General features: G+C 33.5%; 1 protein-coding gene across 1 annotated transcript in view; it reads left to right on the forward strand.

The window, feature by feature from the left end:
• Window positions 1–1209: 1209 nt before the first annotated feature.
• The window catches only part of LOC136036946 (uncharacterized), a 79063-nt gene continuing 63488 nt past the window's right edge, over window positions 1210–16784 (forward strand). Inside the window, exon 1 of the mRNA XM_065719335.1 lies at window positions 1210–1431. Coding sequence (XP_065575407.1) covers window positions 1260–1431 — 172 coding nt within the window. The 5' untranslated portion in view covers window positions 1210–1259. The remainder of the gene's footprint in view (window positions 1432–16784) is intronic.

Consider the following 16784-nt stretch of genomic DNA (forward strand, 5'->3'; position numbering starts at 1 on the left):
GGAGAAGGAAACTCATGCTTATAATAATTTATCCACTCAGGCTCAGGAATATTATTGGCACTAATGTGTTCACAAGGGCGTTCAAATATTTTCCAGAGCTTCGAAGGGTTCTCTGCAATTTTATGAGTGTTTTCTCAATAAGATCAACCTTATGTTTTCTTAACACTTTATCAAAAAAACATTTGGAACGTAGCTACAAACCATTTATAGTCCCAGACTTAGGCCTGCCGCAATCCTTCCAAATATTCAGCCAAATTTTAGAAGACTCGCACGCGGAAATAAGAGAAGGGTAATGTAATTTGTTACGTCATTTTTAATTAAATTTACACATAAATTATTGAGTGAGTATCCCCCCACATCTCTATTTCGAGAAAGATTATTATTTAGCTTAAGTTTAGTATCTATGGCCTACTTAACAACAATTTTAATGCCCAAATAGTTGCTTAGTAGTTGGAGGTGTTTTCAAAAGGTATTACATGGCCGCAACACCTCCTTCATTAGTCATGATTTATTTATTAAATATTTGGGTGATTTGGGTTAAAAAGTATTACATTGCAAAAATATAACAGTTCAAAATAGGAATGAAACCTTTTAATTGACAGTGAAACAAATGTAATTTTTTTTAAATTAAATATTTCGGACACACATACAGTGTCCATCATCAGCAGTAATAAAACCAGTTTAAAATTTTTATATTTGTTTCACTGTCAATTAAAAGGTTTCATCCCTATTTTTAACTGTTATATTTTCGTCATGGAAAGGCAGTGTGACCTTCAAAGTTATCTAACTATTACATTGCTACAACACGTCCATCATTAGTCAAGATTTGGGAAATAGTCTGGGGTTTGAGTGCCTCACGTAGCTCTTTAAATTTGTTTTTTAAATATTTCTTATATATTTTTATAATTTATTTTGATTTTTTTAGTTTTCTTTAATTTTGCAGGTAGATAACAGCTATCGGTCATGTAGGCAAAATATACCCATATTTCGTAAATTCAATTTTCAATATCTATAGAAATTCCTCCTTTTTTGAGTTGACTTGTTCTTTTATAGTTCATAAGAATTAAAAGAAGGTTACCATACTGCGAGCATTACTATTTTTAGTTTACCATATGTTAGTTACAATCGCAAATATCGATTATAATATACCAGATGGTTTTTTAAATTCTCATCGTAAATTATATTAATGAATAAACGCTACCAAATTAGATTAAGATAAGCCAAATCTTTAGTAAACCAGAGCTGACAGTGAGATCAAAATGTCCAGACGAATACCATTAGTTTTTAGTCTCTTATATGGCCTGTTGTTCACAATAAGCTCAGGGCTCAGCAGTCAAGAGGCCTTGGAAATAACTTCGGAATCTGATTTCTTAAAACTGAAAGACTTGCGAGGAAACCTCGGTCCTTCAGTACCAAAAAGAAGGGAAAAATGTGAGTTGCTTAGTTTAATTTTATTTTTGATTAATTTAAGTCAAAATTTCAGAGGAGCAATATCAGTTTTTGAAGTGTTATGATGCTTGTTCCTGGTAGTAACTTCAAAGGTTTGGTCGTGAAAAGAAACTAAAAAATGGCTTTGGAATATGATCCTTTGAATTCGGACCTAACCTAATAACCTAAAATCGTCAGCCCTTCACACCCAAAAAGAAAAAAATGTAAGCTATTTAGTTTCTTTCATCAGTAAGTTAGAAGGTGGCTGGAGATTTTAAATTCTAACAAAGTATTTACGGAAAATGATAAGTGATGGAGACAAAATGACCAACCTTCATAACTAACAAGATAAAACCAAACATAAAGTATTTAGCCATTTTTTATATTGTTTCAAAATGATGCGGCGAATCATAGAAAGTAGTAATGTATAAGTGTTAAGATATTCAGGTACTGTTTGTGCAAGGGTATTTGGATATTCGACTTCGATACTAAAAGATTAGTCTCAGATTATAATCAATAACCTGAAAATAAACAATTCTTAAAAAGTTAAATATAAAAAAAGTGGTAAAGAGAATTTGATGAGGTGCTTGTGTTGATGCTTCATGAGGTGCGAGCAACTAGGCTACGGGAAGTGTAACTACTTTAGTAGTAGCCAAATAGTGTTAGTGAATCATTTACCTGTGTATTCTGATTTTAAAAGTTTAAATTACGATTTTAGGCTCAGATTTGTAATTAATAAGTTTGTAGATCTTTAACACAAACTTTAGTGACATTCAAAAACATTTAGTGCAAGAATGTTTTGATTTTAGACTTTGATTGGGATATATTAGCCTCAGATTTGTAACTAGTAACTTCAAAACCTTTGATATTGACAATGGAGGTATTCTAAGAATAATTGTGAAATAGGCATTTGGCTCACTCTGGTTTTAGGCAATGGCTAACTAGTTCTATAGCCCAAGAGTTCCTATACGAAAACCATTTACTTTCAACCAAAGAGGAGTCAGAGGGGGAGCTAATGCACTGTCCAAAGAAGGGGGACTAGAAAAGGAGCTGGTAAACTGTTCGTCTAAGGGAGTTAGAGAAGAGGCATACAAATTGTTTTCAAATGGTTCATATTGTTTATTACATACGTATGCTGCGTGCTATTTACCGAAAATAACTAAAAACGCAGTGTGCAGGTATATCGCAGGTAGCTGTTCTATAATTCTAATTACAAGAAGGCTTATCCTTCTACTGATGGTAGACTAATTTTCTTCAAATCTTACTCCTTTCTATTTAAATGTGTCTAGCATAAGGCTGTTTTTTATAGGTTTTATTTGGATAACTGGAAACTCTCGTCCATAAAATTACAATTTTTTAATCGTCCTTAGGGGGCATGTCTCTTCTCCTTAAAATGGCTGCATTATAATTTTCAAGGTTTGCTATTTGGGGCCACAGGGTTTAACAGGGGCACATGGGGTGATAAAGAGTTTGCAGGTTCTTTTGATATGTTTCATTACTTAAAAATGACGCTAGAGCTTGGAATTTAAGATAAAATGAGTTCTTCTCCAACTTGATACAATCATATGTTTTGAATGAAGCCCCTGAGAAAAAAGTAATAACATAGGAGACATGTTTCTAGCTATTGAATCAATTCCGGGTTGATCATATTTTCCTTTTTTTTCAGGCTGCACTTTTTTATTCCTGATCGTAAATATTTGTCATTTGTTGGTCATTCATATGAATTGTTTTCTGCCTTTACCCAGAATACTTTCTATAATTACTTTCCGCTTGTTTCGAGTTTCAGTAATACTCTTTGCATTTTGCAAAATATTGTTTTTCGTAATTATAATAGAAGGCAAAAAACAAAATTAAAATACAAAGAAAGAATAAAACAAAATAGACCTTTAAAGACTTAACTTCAATTTCAGTATCTTTTGAATTTTTCGTCTTTTACTTCGTTTTGTACACTGTTTTTATTTGTGAGGGCTGGTGATTCTGTCAAAGTCCAGGAAAGTCAATTGTTTGCTGGTATATACAGCTCACAAAAATAATTTCTCAAATTAATTGCTTGACCTAGAAAAAAGAGTGAAGTATGCGTTATTTGATAGTCCAATGTCTTTGGACATAAGATGTGGTGCTCTTCTTATACATGAACATATGTTCTAGACTACAATGGAGTCTGACCTTCCATGTATATTATAATGATTTTTGCATTAATTTGAATGTTAGGTGCTATCACATAAATGTTTAGAATGTAATTCCTGGCTTATAACGAAAAATGAAAACTTTAATTTGTGATGAAAATCGATTTTAATATTCTGTTTTGTGTGTGTGTGTAGTTGATGTTGATCTGTCGACAGCAATTTTGTTTTCAATCCAGATTGCCAGGTTTCAACAAAAGTCACATAATTAGTAGTGTTAGTATTCCAGCTACGGATTGCAAACCTTATTTGGGCACTAAAGCTAGCCTATACCACAGACTTTACACCCATATTTATGTCCCTAAAGCTTAGCTATAGTCAAGAGGTCATGGTGGATCAGTGACGTTTGTTTTGTATACATACTGTTTATTTATATCAGAATAAATAAAAAAACTAATTTTTTTAGCTGAAAGTAAGGAGCGACATTAAAACTTAAAACGAACAGAAATTACTCCGTATATGAAATGGATTGTCCCCTCCGCAATCCCTTGCTCTTTACGCTAAAGCTTTTAATTGTTTTAAAAAGTAGAATTGTGGCAAAGAGTCAAACTTTAGGGTAAAGAGCGAGGGATTGCGGAGGGGACAACCCATTTCATATAGGGAGTAATTTCTGTTCGTTTTAGATTTTAATGTCGCTCCTTACTTTCAGCTAAAAAATTTAGTTTTTTTTCATTTAATTTCTGAACGTTTTTGAATTAATGCATGTTTGGTTTTGGCTCTCCACACATAAATTATTAAAATGAAATTTGTATATTAATCCTTTTTTGGCTACATGGCTTTCTCTTAGTTTTGATCAGACGATTTTGAGAAATAAGGGGTGGAGAAGGAGGCCTAGTTGCCCTCCCATTTTTCGGTTACTTAAAAAGGCAACTAGAACTTCTAATTTTTAACGAACGTTTTTATTAGTAAAAAATATACGTAACTTAAGAATTAACTTAAGTAACAAACTTTCATAACCTTATATTTTTATTATGTATTAGAGGGGGTTTGTACCCTCGTTAATACCTCACACTTTACACTAAATCGCAAGTTTTGTCCCAATTCTTTAAGAATGACCCCTGAATCAGAAAGGCCGTAGAATAAATAGTTGAAATTACGAAAAATACTTTAGCATAAAGAGCAAGGTATTTATCTCCTCCTAAATACCTCGATCTTTATGCTAAAGTATTTTTAGAACCCCTCATATGCGTAATAATCTCTGTTCGTTTTAAGTTTCAATGCTACTTCTTCCTTTCATTTGAAAAAAGGTTTTCATGTTTATTTTTCATTGTTTTCCTATAGTAATGCTAGAGAATCCTGCGCCCTTTTCATTGAATTTTTCTTCCCCTATGACCTATTCCTCCAAGGAAAGATCCTCCAAAATTGCCCCCTCTCCTCAGCCCCATCCCCAAACAAAATAAAATCCCCCTGAAACGTCTGTACACTTCCCAATAACCATTACTATATGTAAACACTGGTCAAAGTTTGTAACTTGCAGCCCCTCCCCCAGGGATTATATGGGAGCAAGTCATCCCTAAAGACATAGTTATTATGGTTTTCGACTATGCTGAACAAAATGGCTATCTCAAAGTTTTGATTCGTTGACTTTGGGGAAAAATGAGCGTGGGAGGGGGACTAGATGCCCTCCAATTTTTTGGTCACTTAAAAAGGGCACTAGAACTTTTCATTTCCGTTAGAATGAGCCCTCTTGCGACATTCTGGGACCACTTGGTCGATACGATGACCCCTGGGAAAAAAAAAACACGCACCCGTGATTTGTCTTCTGGTAAAAAGTACTAAATTCCAAATTTTTGCAGATTGGAGCTTGAAACTTCTATAGCAGGGTTCTCTGATACGCTGAATCTGATGGTGTCATTTTCGTTAAGATCCTATGACTTTTAGAGGGTGTTTCCCCCTATTTTCCTAAATAAGGCAAATTTCCTCAGGCTAGTAACTTTTGATGGGTAAGACTAAACTTGATGAAACTTATATATTTAAAATCAGCATTAAAATGCGATTCTTTTGATGTAGCTATTGATATCAAAATTCATTTTTTTAGAGTTTTGGTTACTATTGAGCCGGGTCGCTCCTTACTACAGTTCGTTACTACGAACTGTTTGATAATAATCTCAGATTTATAATGAATAACCTGAAAATAAACTATTCTATAAAGCTAAATATAGAAAAAGTGGTAAAGAGAAGGATATGATGAGGTGCTTGTGTTTATGCTTCATAAGGTAGAAGGAACTAGGATACAGGCAGTGTAACTACTTTGGTAGGAGCCAAATAGTGTTAGTGAATCTTTTATCTGTATATTTTGATTTTACGTGTTTAAATTACGATTTTAGCCTCAGATTTGCAGCTACTAATTTTATAGATCTTTAAACACAAACTTTAGTAACATTCAAACACAGTTCTGCCACCTAGTGTACATCTTGGAATACTACATGTGCCACGCAGTTCCACCACGCTTGGTTAAAAATGGGCCACGCCTAGCATAGCCGGTAAAATGCTTGGCATACGCCTCAAAACACTTTTCACAGTTCTCCCATAGTTGGCATGACTAGCAGTCTAGTTGTTTGAATAGTATTGGAAACTTATACATTGATATACATTAAACATATTGAGAATTCTTTATAATTGAAAAATTCCCATATGCAGTTGTGTATTTTCTTAATAGTAGCGGGTGCAAAATATAAAAAAAGAAGGAACGTGAGTGAAAAATAAAATAAGCTAAAAACATTTCACCAAAGAGCTTATAAGGGTGTAGCTTTCCTTTGAAGTCGTTGTTGTCTTTGGACATCAACAGATTGTTAATGTGTAATTTCTTATGGATGTAAAAAGAGCTTAGTGTATTAATTTTGCTTATTTATTGTTATGGTTCAACGTGAAAACATTAGTGAAAAGGTAGTACTGCCTCAATAATCTTCATAATACTGAAACAACCAAGAGAAAATTCCTTAAGAAAATTATAGTTTTTAGTTGTAAAATCACCTAAAACAGGTCCAGAAAAAGTCTTTATTTGAAATCCTTGGCAATTATTGGAACTTGAAGATCTTCAATCCACCCTAACCTCCCATAGTGAAATAGCCAACAAAGGCAAAAAACCTTGGATTGTACACTTCTTAGATACTTCTTGCTTTGAAAAACGGGTGAATATGAATTTCACATTCTCTCGGAGTGATTGTCCTATGCTTACCCCAAAAGGGCTGAGAAAAGACAATATCTTAAATGAATATGTATATTAAAAATGTATTTCTAATATGTTTTTCTAAAGGATTCACACAGTGACTATTAGCTAGAGGGTAATTCTGATTTGTAGTAAGTCTTTCGTAGGTCTAAATCCTATAGTATGCTGCTAATGATGACAAAGTTCCCCCTTAAATTAAACTCAAGGGGAAACCCACTCTCCCTGCCGCCACCTGCTGTAACCGCAGAACGTCAAGTCTTCCGCAGACTTCCACCACACTCGGTACAGTTTACGCCATGCGCCACGTGTCAATTCTTTTTTAAATATTGATAAATATTGTTCTCTTTCTATTCATTCTATTTTCTTTCATCTACATGACAGAAGGAGAACCTAAATGACTATTAAAACTATATTTGTTATGTTAGACTAATGCATATTCTTCAACATCACTAAAAATACCCACAAGGGATGTTGAATATACTATTGAAGAATTTTTATTGAAGAACAAATGCAGTCTTCTAGTTTTGTTGATTGTGAAATACTAGAAAATCTTTTGAATGTCGTTGAGACCATCCAAAACCCTCAGGAGTTGGTTACGTAAGATAGTTGAAAACGTAAGATAAATTGAATTTATTTTCTCCCCTCCCCACCTTGTGTGTGTATGTGTGTTTGTGCGTGTGTGTGTGTGTTTCTTTGTGTGTGTTTTTGCGTTTGTGTGTGTGTGTCCGTATGTGTCAAAGTATGTGAGTGTGTTTGTGCGTGTGTGTGTGTTGTGTTTGTGTGTGTATGTGTGTGTGTGTGTTTGTGTGTGTGTGTGTGTGTGTGTGTGTATGTGTGTGTGTGTGTGTGTGTGTGTGTGTGTGTGTGTGTGTGTGTGTGTGTATGTGTGTGTGTGTGTGTGTGTGTGTGTGTATGTGTGTGTGTGTGTGTGTGTGTGTGTGTGTGTGTGTGTGTGTGTGTGTGTGTGTGTGTGTGTGTGTGTGTGTGTGTGTGTGTGTGTGTGTGTGTGTGTGTGTGTGTGTGTGTGTGTGTGTGTGTGTGTATGTGTGTGTGTGTGTGTGTGTGTGTGTGTGTGTGTGTGTGTGTGTGTGTGTGTGTGTGTGTGTGTGTGTGTGTGTGTGTGTGTGTGTGTGTGTGTGTGTGTATGTGTGTGTGTGTGTGTGTGTGTGTGTGTGTGTGTGTGTGTGTGTGTGTGTGTGTGTGTGTGTGTGTGTGTGTGTGTGTGTGTGTGTGTGTGTGTGTGTGTGTGTGTGTGTGTGTGTGTGTGTGTGTGTGTGTGTGTGTGTGTGTGTGTGTGTGTGTGTGTGTGTGTGTGTGTGTGTGTGTGTGTGTGTGTGTGTGTGTGTGTGTGTGTGTGTGTGTGAGTATGTGTGTGTGTGCGTGTGTGTGTGTGTGTGTGTGTGTGTGTGTGTGTGTGTGTGTGTGTGTGTGTGTATGTGTGTGTGTGTGTGTATGTGTGCATGTCTGTGTGTTTGTGTGTGTATCAGTGCGTGTGTGTATTAATAATTTTTTATTTTTTATTACTTATGCAGTTGTTGTAAATGATAGGAAATATAGCCCGTTGATGTTCCCTTTTTCGACTTTATAAGAGAGTACTAATTTCTTAAATAAAAAATCCAAATATTATCCTTGTTTAGGCTAGCAGAGTTATCACCAACAACTCAGGGGAGGTGCAACCTCTTTGAGGGTATGAAGACACTTGTATTGTCACCATAAAACATGAATTATTCTAAATCGTATTTGTTGTTGTTCTTGATCATCGTACTAGGTCAGATAGGGAAATTATTTATTCATCAGACAACTACAGTTTACTGTTAGATATAGTCCTGCTGTGGACAACAACAGTATGTATCAATTTAAAACACTATTCAGATTGTTTCTTTATGGTCCATGTATGTCGGATAAAACACTTTTAACAAAAAAATCGTTATAAAATGTTTATGGAAAACCCGAAAAATATCTACTACTGCTAAAGTTTTTAGAAAGAGTCAAATGATAAAAGAAAGTCTATTCCATCAGACACAAATTTCATCGTGGAACTTGATGTTTTCAACATCATTCAACCAAACTCTTGATGGATTATTGATGATTAAGCTAAATCCATTGAACAATGGTCCCAGAAAATTCTAGAATTGTTTACTGTCCACTTACATCATGAACAGATTTCAGTAACCATATTTCTACACAATCTATTTTATCAGAGCCAATGTATAAGAAAACTTGCTTTGAATTGTACCTACTATATCATTTAAAGAACTGTTCTTGATTCAAGCTTTCTTGTCTGTAACATATAAACTTTATGGTTACATTCTATTTGATCTCAGTCAGAATAAACCCAAGGGTTTGCTTGTAGTCACAGATATTTTTGACAATGAAATTACCGTATATCTTCCAGTGAACAGTAAAAAAGGACATTAGTTACCAACATGACACTGAAGAAACTAGATGAAAATTGATAATCATATTTAGCTCTAAGCAGTTTAAAACCGGCACTTAGGAAAGCATACTCAAACATAATATTGACAAGGAATCCATTATTCTCATATCTGAACTGTTACTTAAGTTTAACCGAGGACAATTTTAAATGTCATCAGTAGTTAAGCAACAGACAATGCCAATCATTCCATTGTACGTTTCCTGGCATGCCAAAGGAAAGGAAAATATTTTAAAAGAAAACATTTTCTCCATGTGGGTGGTATGCTTTTTACACTTTTACAGCCAATAATTGCAGGACTTGTAAACAATTTTCTCTAGGAAAATGGCTAAACCCTACAAAGTGATGCCAATAGAACTCATCCTTTCACCAATGGAACTCTTTGAGGACAATTTGAGTAAATTTATTAATATTGAGAATATTGCCAATGATAAAAACTACTTTTGCTTCAAGATGCACTTGGACGAGTGGACCGGCCTAAACTCTATAAAGTGAGACTGGTCAATCTAAGTATCATCGATAAAAGGGAAATGTCTGTAAGATTCTCGAACAACAACAAAAAAAGGGAGAGAACCAATATTGTTAAATATTGGAAACTTATCGTGACATTCACATCCTGAAGAAAGTAACAGTCTGAACCCATCAAAAGGAAAGAGAATACATTCAAAAGGAAACGAATTATAATTAAGGGCAAATGTTATAATCTACTTTATTTAATATATGATATGGTTAAAAATCGTAAAAAATGGACTTCTATCATTTGACAATCATCTGTATAACTTTTTAGTCACATTAAATTTTCCGGAAGGTCTAGTTGCCAATAAACAAATTCAAAAGAAACAAAAGGAACTTAGTAGTCCAGCATTAAAAAACAAAGAAGAAGATTTTGAATCAATCTTGGAAAGTACTACCAAACCTACTGCTAATACAATTAGTAGTAGAAACAATGTTTTGGTGAAACCAGTTGTGGTAAGACAAAACCGAAGGCGAATTGATATCAACTCATTACCACGCGCTAGTATGCAAAAGGGTAGCGGACATTATACTATATGTTTGCGTTAAAATGGTTAAAGTTTGAACCGTGTGTAAGAAAATATTGGTGTAGTGGGAAGTATAATTTCTCCCGTCACACTTTTTAAAGTCACAGGACTTCAAAAAGCGTTAGCGAGAGAGTATCTACAAAATGAACTAAGTTGCACTCTACATCCAGTTCATAGGGTTCGTTTTAATTATTATCAAAGAATTAAAGCCTTTATCCACTGCATATAATGCAAACAGATCTTTTAACTCTAGATGAAATTCAAAGGCGTCATAAGAAACCCTAAAGATATATTCTACTTGCAACCAATGTCTTTATTCCCTATGCATATACTATTCCATTGTAGATAAAAAGAGGTGATGAAGTTGTTAAGGCTATAAAAAGTATTCCTGATCAACATTAATAAATCAAATTCAAACGGATCGAGGTAGTGTATTTGTTAATCCACGTGTAGAGAATGTATTGTTAAAATATAAAACAATGCTCTATCATAGTCATAGGCCTATAAAGGCTGCATTGGCCGAATGATTAATAAGAACTATTCGACTTTTAATTAGGAGCTATTGTACATTGAAAAATACTGCTCCTTTTATTCAAGATCTAGATAAAATCATGCAAATTTATAATCAACACCCCCACCAATCTCTGTTCAATGTTATCCCTCATGAAGTTCATCGAGGAGATCATAATACATTTGAAACTTTTCTTAAGCAATATTCAACTGAAAAGGTTGTTAAGTAAAAATTCAATGCTGGTGATACTGTTTGAATCAATAAAACAACTAATATTTGTAACAGAGGAATTACTTGTGTGTGAACTTTTTAAAGTGACAAAAATCCTAGACACTAAAACCATAATATATAATCTATAATTCAAGAAAGAAGAAGAGATTCTCGGTAATTTTTATGACTATGAACTTCAAAAGATTAAAAAATAATCGTGAAATCTACTAAATTTGTAAAGATATTAAAGAGTCGTACAAAAAGGGTAGGAGACAGTTGCTTGTTTGTTGACTAGGATATAATTCTTATTTTGATTAATGGGTAACAGTTGAAGACATAAACATTGCCGTATATTGTCTATGTGACATTCATGTTCAAAGTCTCTGATCCGCTCTACAATGATTTGAATAAAACAAGTGATTTTTGGACTAAACTGTCTCCACAGCCAAATTCGGGGGTGAGTGTGAAGTTGCTTCTGTGGATTGTATTCTGAAAAATACATATAATATCCTGAAAAAAGATCAAGAAGTCATTCTTCTTGGTCATTCTTTAGCGAAAATTGGATAGAATCAATGAAATCGGGTGGATATTCCTTCGTCACATTACCAGACAAGGAATTGGGTAGTGTGACTGATTTTTGTCATGATATCAATAGAAGAATCTCTGCTCATAAAAATGACGCCTATCAATTTAACTATTAAGTGGAACAGGGCAAGATCTAGATTATTTCACCCATTGACAATGGGAAGGTTATTCTCAATGATAATCTGAGAGATTTTCTTAGTTTTAAACAGAATATAATCAATGGTAGAAGTGCCGGAAGTGTTAGTGGTATAGATCGTGTCATTTTCGCTGACTCTACCTGTTTTTTCCTCAGAGAGTTGCATATTTCTTTATGCTTCATTCATTGAAACATTAAAAGTTGTTAATAGCAACGTTCCCCTCCTATGTGTTCTAGAACGAAAAACCAGTCAAGATCACATTCATCATTACATTGTAAAGCATCTTTATTATATCACTGTAAAATATCCATACTTGGAACTCTGTCAGTTAAAATTAAGAACTGAATTAGGTGAGCTTTAAGAAATAACAAAATGTTTGGCCATGATTAAATGTTATTTTCAACCCATTCAAAAGCAAGATATCTAAAGGAAAAATGACAATTGTTAGTCCTAAGATTGATCGCTATGTTGCTACTCTTGATCATAGACAAATGGGTCATGGAATGAAATATTACAAAGGTCGTTCAAAAATTGTCTCAGAAAATCTCAGATCTGGTGCAACTCCTGGCGAGCGATTGAAATCGCGATAAAATGGAAAGGTTTAAAGAGGTCGAGAAACACTCTATCTCATCAGTGTCTACTCAAGTCAGAAACGGAAGACATCACTCTTGTCAAGGAAGAAGATGAATAAGACTAGGAAGAAAATTGTTAGATAAAAAACGATTCTTGTTCTTAGACTGAAATGGTATATCTACCACACAAAAGATTCCCATCCATCAATTACTTCATCTTGAAGCTTCTTCAATACAAAAATGTTGATTTGAGTGTAAACAATTGTTACTATGAACTATTCTACCCGCAAATACCACTCTCTTAAAACATCCACTTTCAAATTTATTCCAAATCAGATTGTTTCGTGGATATATCTTCCGCATTTATAGATTTACAAGTGGTAGTCATGAAATCTGACAATGAAATGCCAATTCACTGATAGAATATCCTACAAAAACTGTGTATTGCTTAATTTGTTCTGCTCAATCAGTGTCAACATAAATGTAACACTAGTGAGCACGAGCAACAATTTCTCAAACTATACGAGATACATAAAGTTCATGTTGATGACATGTTGATCAGAGTCATATAAGGAATTAAAGGTTTAAGCCAATTGTTATGGATGCAAGACGGACACTGACATTACAGATTCACTTAAAAAGGCGGCAACTAGTGAATGACATTTAATTGGAAATATAAATCACCAAATATTTAATATTCCCCAATGTTTACCACTAAATGTTGGGGTGAATATAAAATTAACGCTTGCTCTATCTGATTTCATTTTACGAAAAGAACTTCCTAGATCACTCGATGTAACAATCTCTCTTGTCTTGGCAATACCTCATGTAAGAAAGCAACTGGTTTTGAATTCTGTTGCTTTGGCAGTGAGAAAACTGAGAGCATTTGGAAATAATATCAAAGTACATGTTCCTCATAAAATCACCGATCAGCGACATATTGCCATGGGTTCAGACACCTTCACCGACTCTTCATTTATCAATGGTGAAATTCCTTCATATCTGGCATTAGCATTTGTAAAAAATGCTAGAGCTATAGAATCGTGGACAAGTTGCCCGTATAAATTTCAAATGTTTGGACTTCTCTCTTATATGTAAAGTAAATGGAACCCCACTCTATAAAGTATCCTCTGATAATTTCTATAGGACATTGTATGAGTTGACAATGTAATCCCTATATCGAGATTCTTAATTATTTGAAAATGGTGTAACCGATAAAATGTTTGCATAAACGCTTCGTATCATCATATTGGACTTGTTTGGCTATCTGCATTTTACAAGATACGAGAATTGTACGAATGGAGATTGTACGTTCAGAGTCATCCTTTACCGAGCCAATAGGTGAGAGTACTGCATTAATCTTGTTAAATCAATTTAAAACTTAATGGGAAATCCCTCCTGAAGGTAGAATTCCATTAGACCTCACACCATGAACAAAATCAAATAATCACCGTGTTTAATATGGGTTCGTAAATGTCCAAATACAAATAATATTGTATACTCTAGGACCTTCTTGAAAAATTTTAAGTGCTAACAATACCATTATCATTGTTCATAGTAGCCCATTGACCGTAAAGATAGGTCATTGCCTTAGCATCTTTCAAACGGCAAACGATGTAGACTTTTTTGATTTTCTTGGCCTACCATAATCATTTTTCCCTCCGCACATCAACAAATTTATTGAAAGCACAGGGAAAGAACTATTGAAAATCAGAAGAGAGTGCAGGATTTAGCGACTAAAAGCTCTGGTTGTCATGGACTGTTATACTTCGTTTTCCGATATCATCGCTATACTTACGATGAATTTCTAAACATTTACATATAATATCGTCGTCTGAATGACTTCTTTGTGGAAAATATACTTTCAAACCTGTTTAATATTGAAGGAACAAGGTGTCCGCTTTAGTCTAAGGGCTTAAAATGAAATTTGCTATGGAAGTGACTAGCATATTTGGAAAGAGCATATGAAGATGCATCGAGTAGTTTGCCCACCTTCTACTTACAAAGTAATGTAAAAAGTAATCGTTATATATATATATATATATATATATATATGTATATGTATATATATGTATATATATATATATATATATATATATATATATATATATATATATATATATATATATATTTATATGTGTATGTATATATATATATATATATATATATATATATATATATATATATATATATATATATATATATATATATACTCTAAAAGTTGTAAAAAGTAGTTTTCGTATATTTTTAGTTCCTTACTTTTTATTTACATCCCTAGTACAGTATAATCACGCAAGCGCATTTGGTTACAGCCGTCCCATTCCCACAGTTTTCGGAATTGCAAGACCTACAGTTTCTTTCATGCTTTCTTTTGTTTGTTATTTTGCCTCGTGGACGTCTTTTGGAACAAGTGGAAGTGTTTTCTGTTACCTTTGCAGGCGAATTTCGAAATTCTTATTTAATAACAGGCTTGCAAAATTGACGATCTGTAGTTGCTTTTTATAGGACCATATAGTTTCAAAAGAGTTTTTTGCTCCAAAACTATCATGATATATCATTGCTATGTTGGCTAAAGTTATAATATAATATGTAAAACAAATTAATATAATTGGTAATATAATTTGTATTTAACTGGAGTTGATTAATGGAATAATATATTTAACAAGAAACGGAGCAATATCAAATTTAGAGGGTTATTATCCAGATCTATGGAAGAAACATGTAAATGTATAAATATATATATATATATATATATATATATATATATATATTTATATACATATATATATATATTATAAAAATATATATCCATCAGAGCTTATTCTTGAGCCTAGTCATGGCGCTGGTCATGAAGATCATTTCTTAGATTTAAATATTAATATTTGTGATAATAATAAATTAAGTTTTAAAATGTATAATAAAACGGATGATTTTGATTTTGAAGTGATTAGTTTCCCATTCCCTGAAAGTAATATACACTCAAATATCACATATTCAGCGTTTTTCCCATAGTTACTTCGTTATGCAAGGATTTGTAGTAATTATATTGATTTTAAAAATAGATGTAAAATCTTAAGCCAAAAATTTATATCGCGAGGTTTTTCTGCAAATAAATTAACTTGGCAATTAAAAAAATTTAGTTTTCATTATAACGAACTTTTAAATAAATATCAAAAGAATTATCTAGAAATACTTAAAGAAATATTCAACTAATTTCGGAGGTTCGAGAAATGTTGTCGGAGCGCCATTTATTTTGAATTTTGTTTCTAATTGAGCGGATTTTCTTAAAAATTAGCCACATGGCAATGATGAATTCTATAATCGTTTAGTTTATTCAGGTTTTTTGCAATGTGTTAACATTTGTGATTTGGTAAAATTTATAATATTTAGTTTACCTATTGTTGCTAAAGGGAGGGATATATTAACAGGATACGCTTGTTTTGGTTTTACTTGGTTGTTTTACATTTGTTGTTTTTTTTTTCTTTCATAGTCATGTATTTTGGGGGTGATACCAGACGCGGGGATGCCATGGATATTCTGTGGTAGCCACAACACTGTGCTGGGTAGAGAATTTAGAGTGGCGAAACCCTTTATAGGCCAATGTATTCTCCTGATGAGCCTTTATGTTGGGTGTTGCCTCTGAATTATTTGTCTATATTATTTTTTCTATTGTTTGGTAAATGACGACTTATGTTTATTGACGACATGACTGCCTGTCCATGGATTATTCTTTATGGTTGATTGTGTGTGGCTATGCTGTTTGACCTATGTGATTGTACGGATGAGTAGGGTTAAGGCCTCATTCAAGTGCTTGTCTATATTAATCACTAATTTAGGAAAACAGTCTTCCTTTTCTCCTTCTGTCTCTCTCTCTATTTTTTTTTTTTTTTTTTTTTTTGTGGTTGTGCTGTTTTATTGGTGATTTCTCTTTGCATGATATATATATATATATATATATATATATATATATATATATATATATATATATATATATATATATATATATATATACTAGCTGTTGGGGTGGCGCTTCGCGCCACCCCAACACCTAGTTGGTGGGGGCGCTTCGCGCCCCCCCCCAAGCCCCCCCGCGCGCGTAAGTCGTTACGCGCCATATTAGTTACGCGCCATTGTAGTTGTGTCCCTATGTCCCACCTGTGAATATAGATAGATATATATATATATATATATATATATATATATATATATATATATATATATATATATATATATATATATATGTTTTTAACTACGTAAAACTTGCGAATATACAACATTCTTTGCTGTCCCATTGTCTGTGCATATAAATAGATTGTCAGGTTTACCGACTCTTGAACATGCAACATATAATGGTCCATGGGAAAACAATCCGTATTCAGATCTATACCTCATGATTCTAATGATTGCCCTTGAGCTTTGTTGATGGTGATTGCTAATCGACCATTCCCTGAGTCGCCATCGTCATTTATATATCCCCCTCTGCACCCCGGCGTCCCCTTTGTAGTTATGTCCCTG

This window comes from Artemia franciscana, chromosome 16 (assembly GCF_032884065.1).
Source record: "Artemia franciscana chromosome 16, ASM3288406v1, whole genome shotgun sequence".
Lineage (NCBI taxonomy): Eukaryota > Metazoa > Arthropoda > Branchiopoda > Anostraca > Artemiidae > Artemia > Artemia franciscana.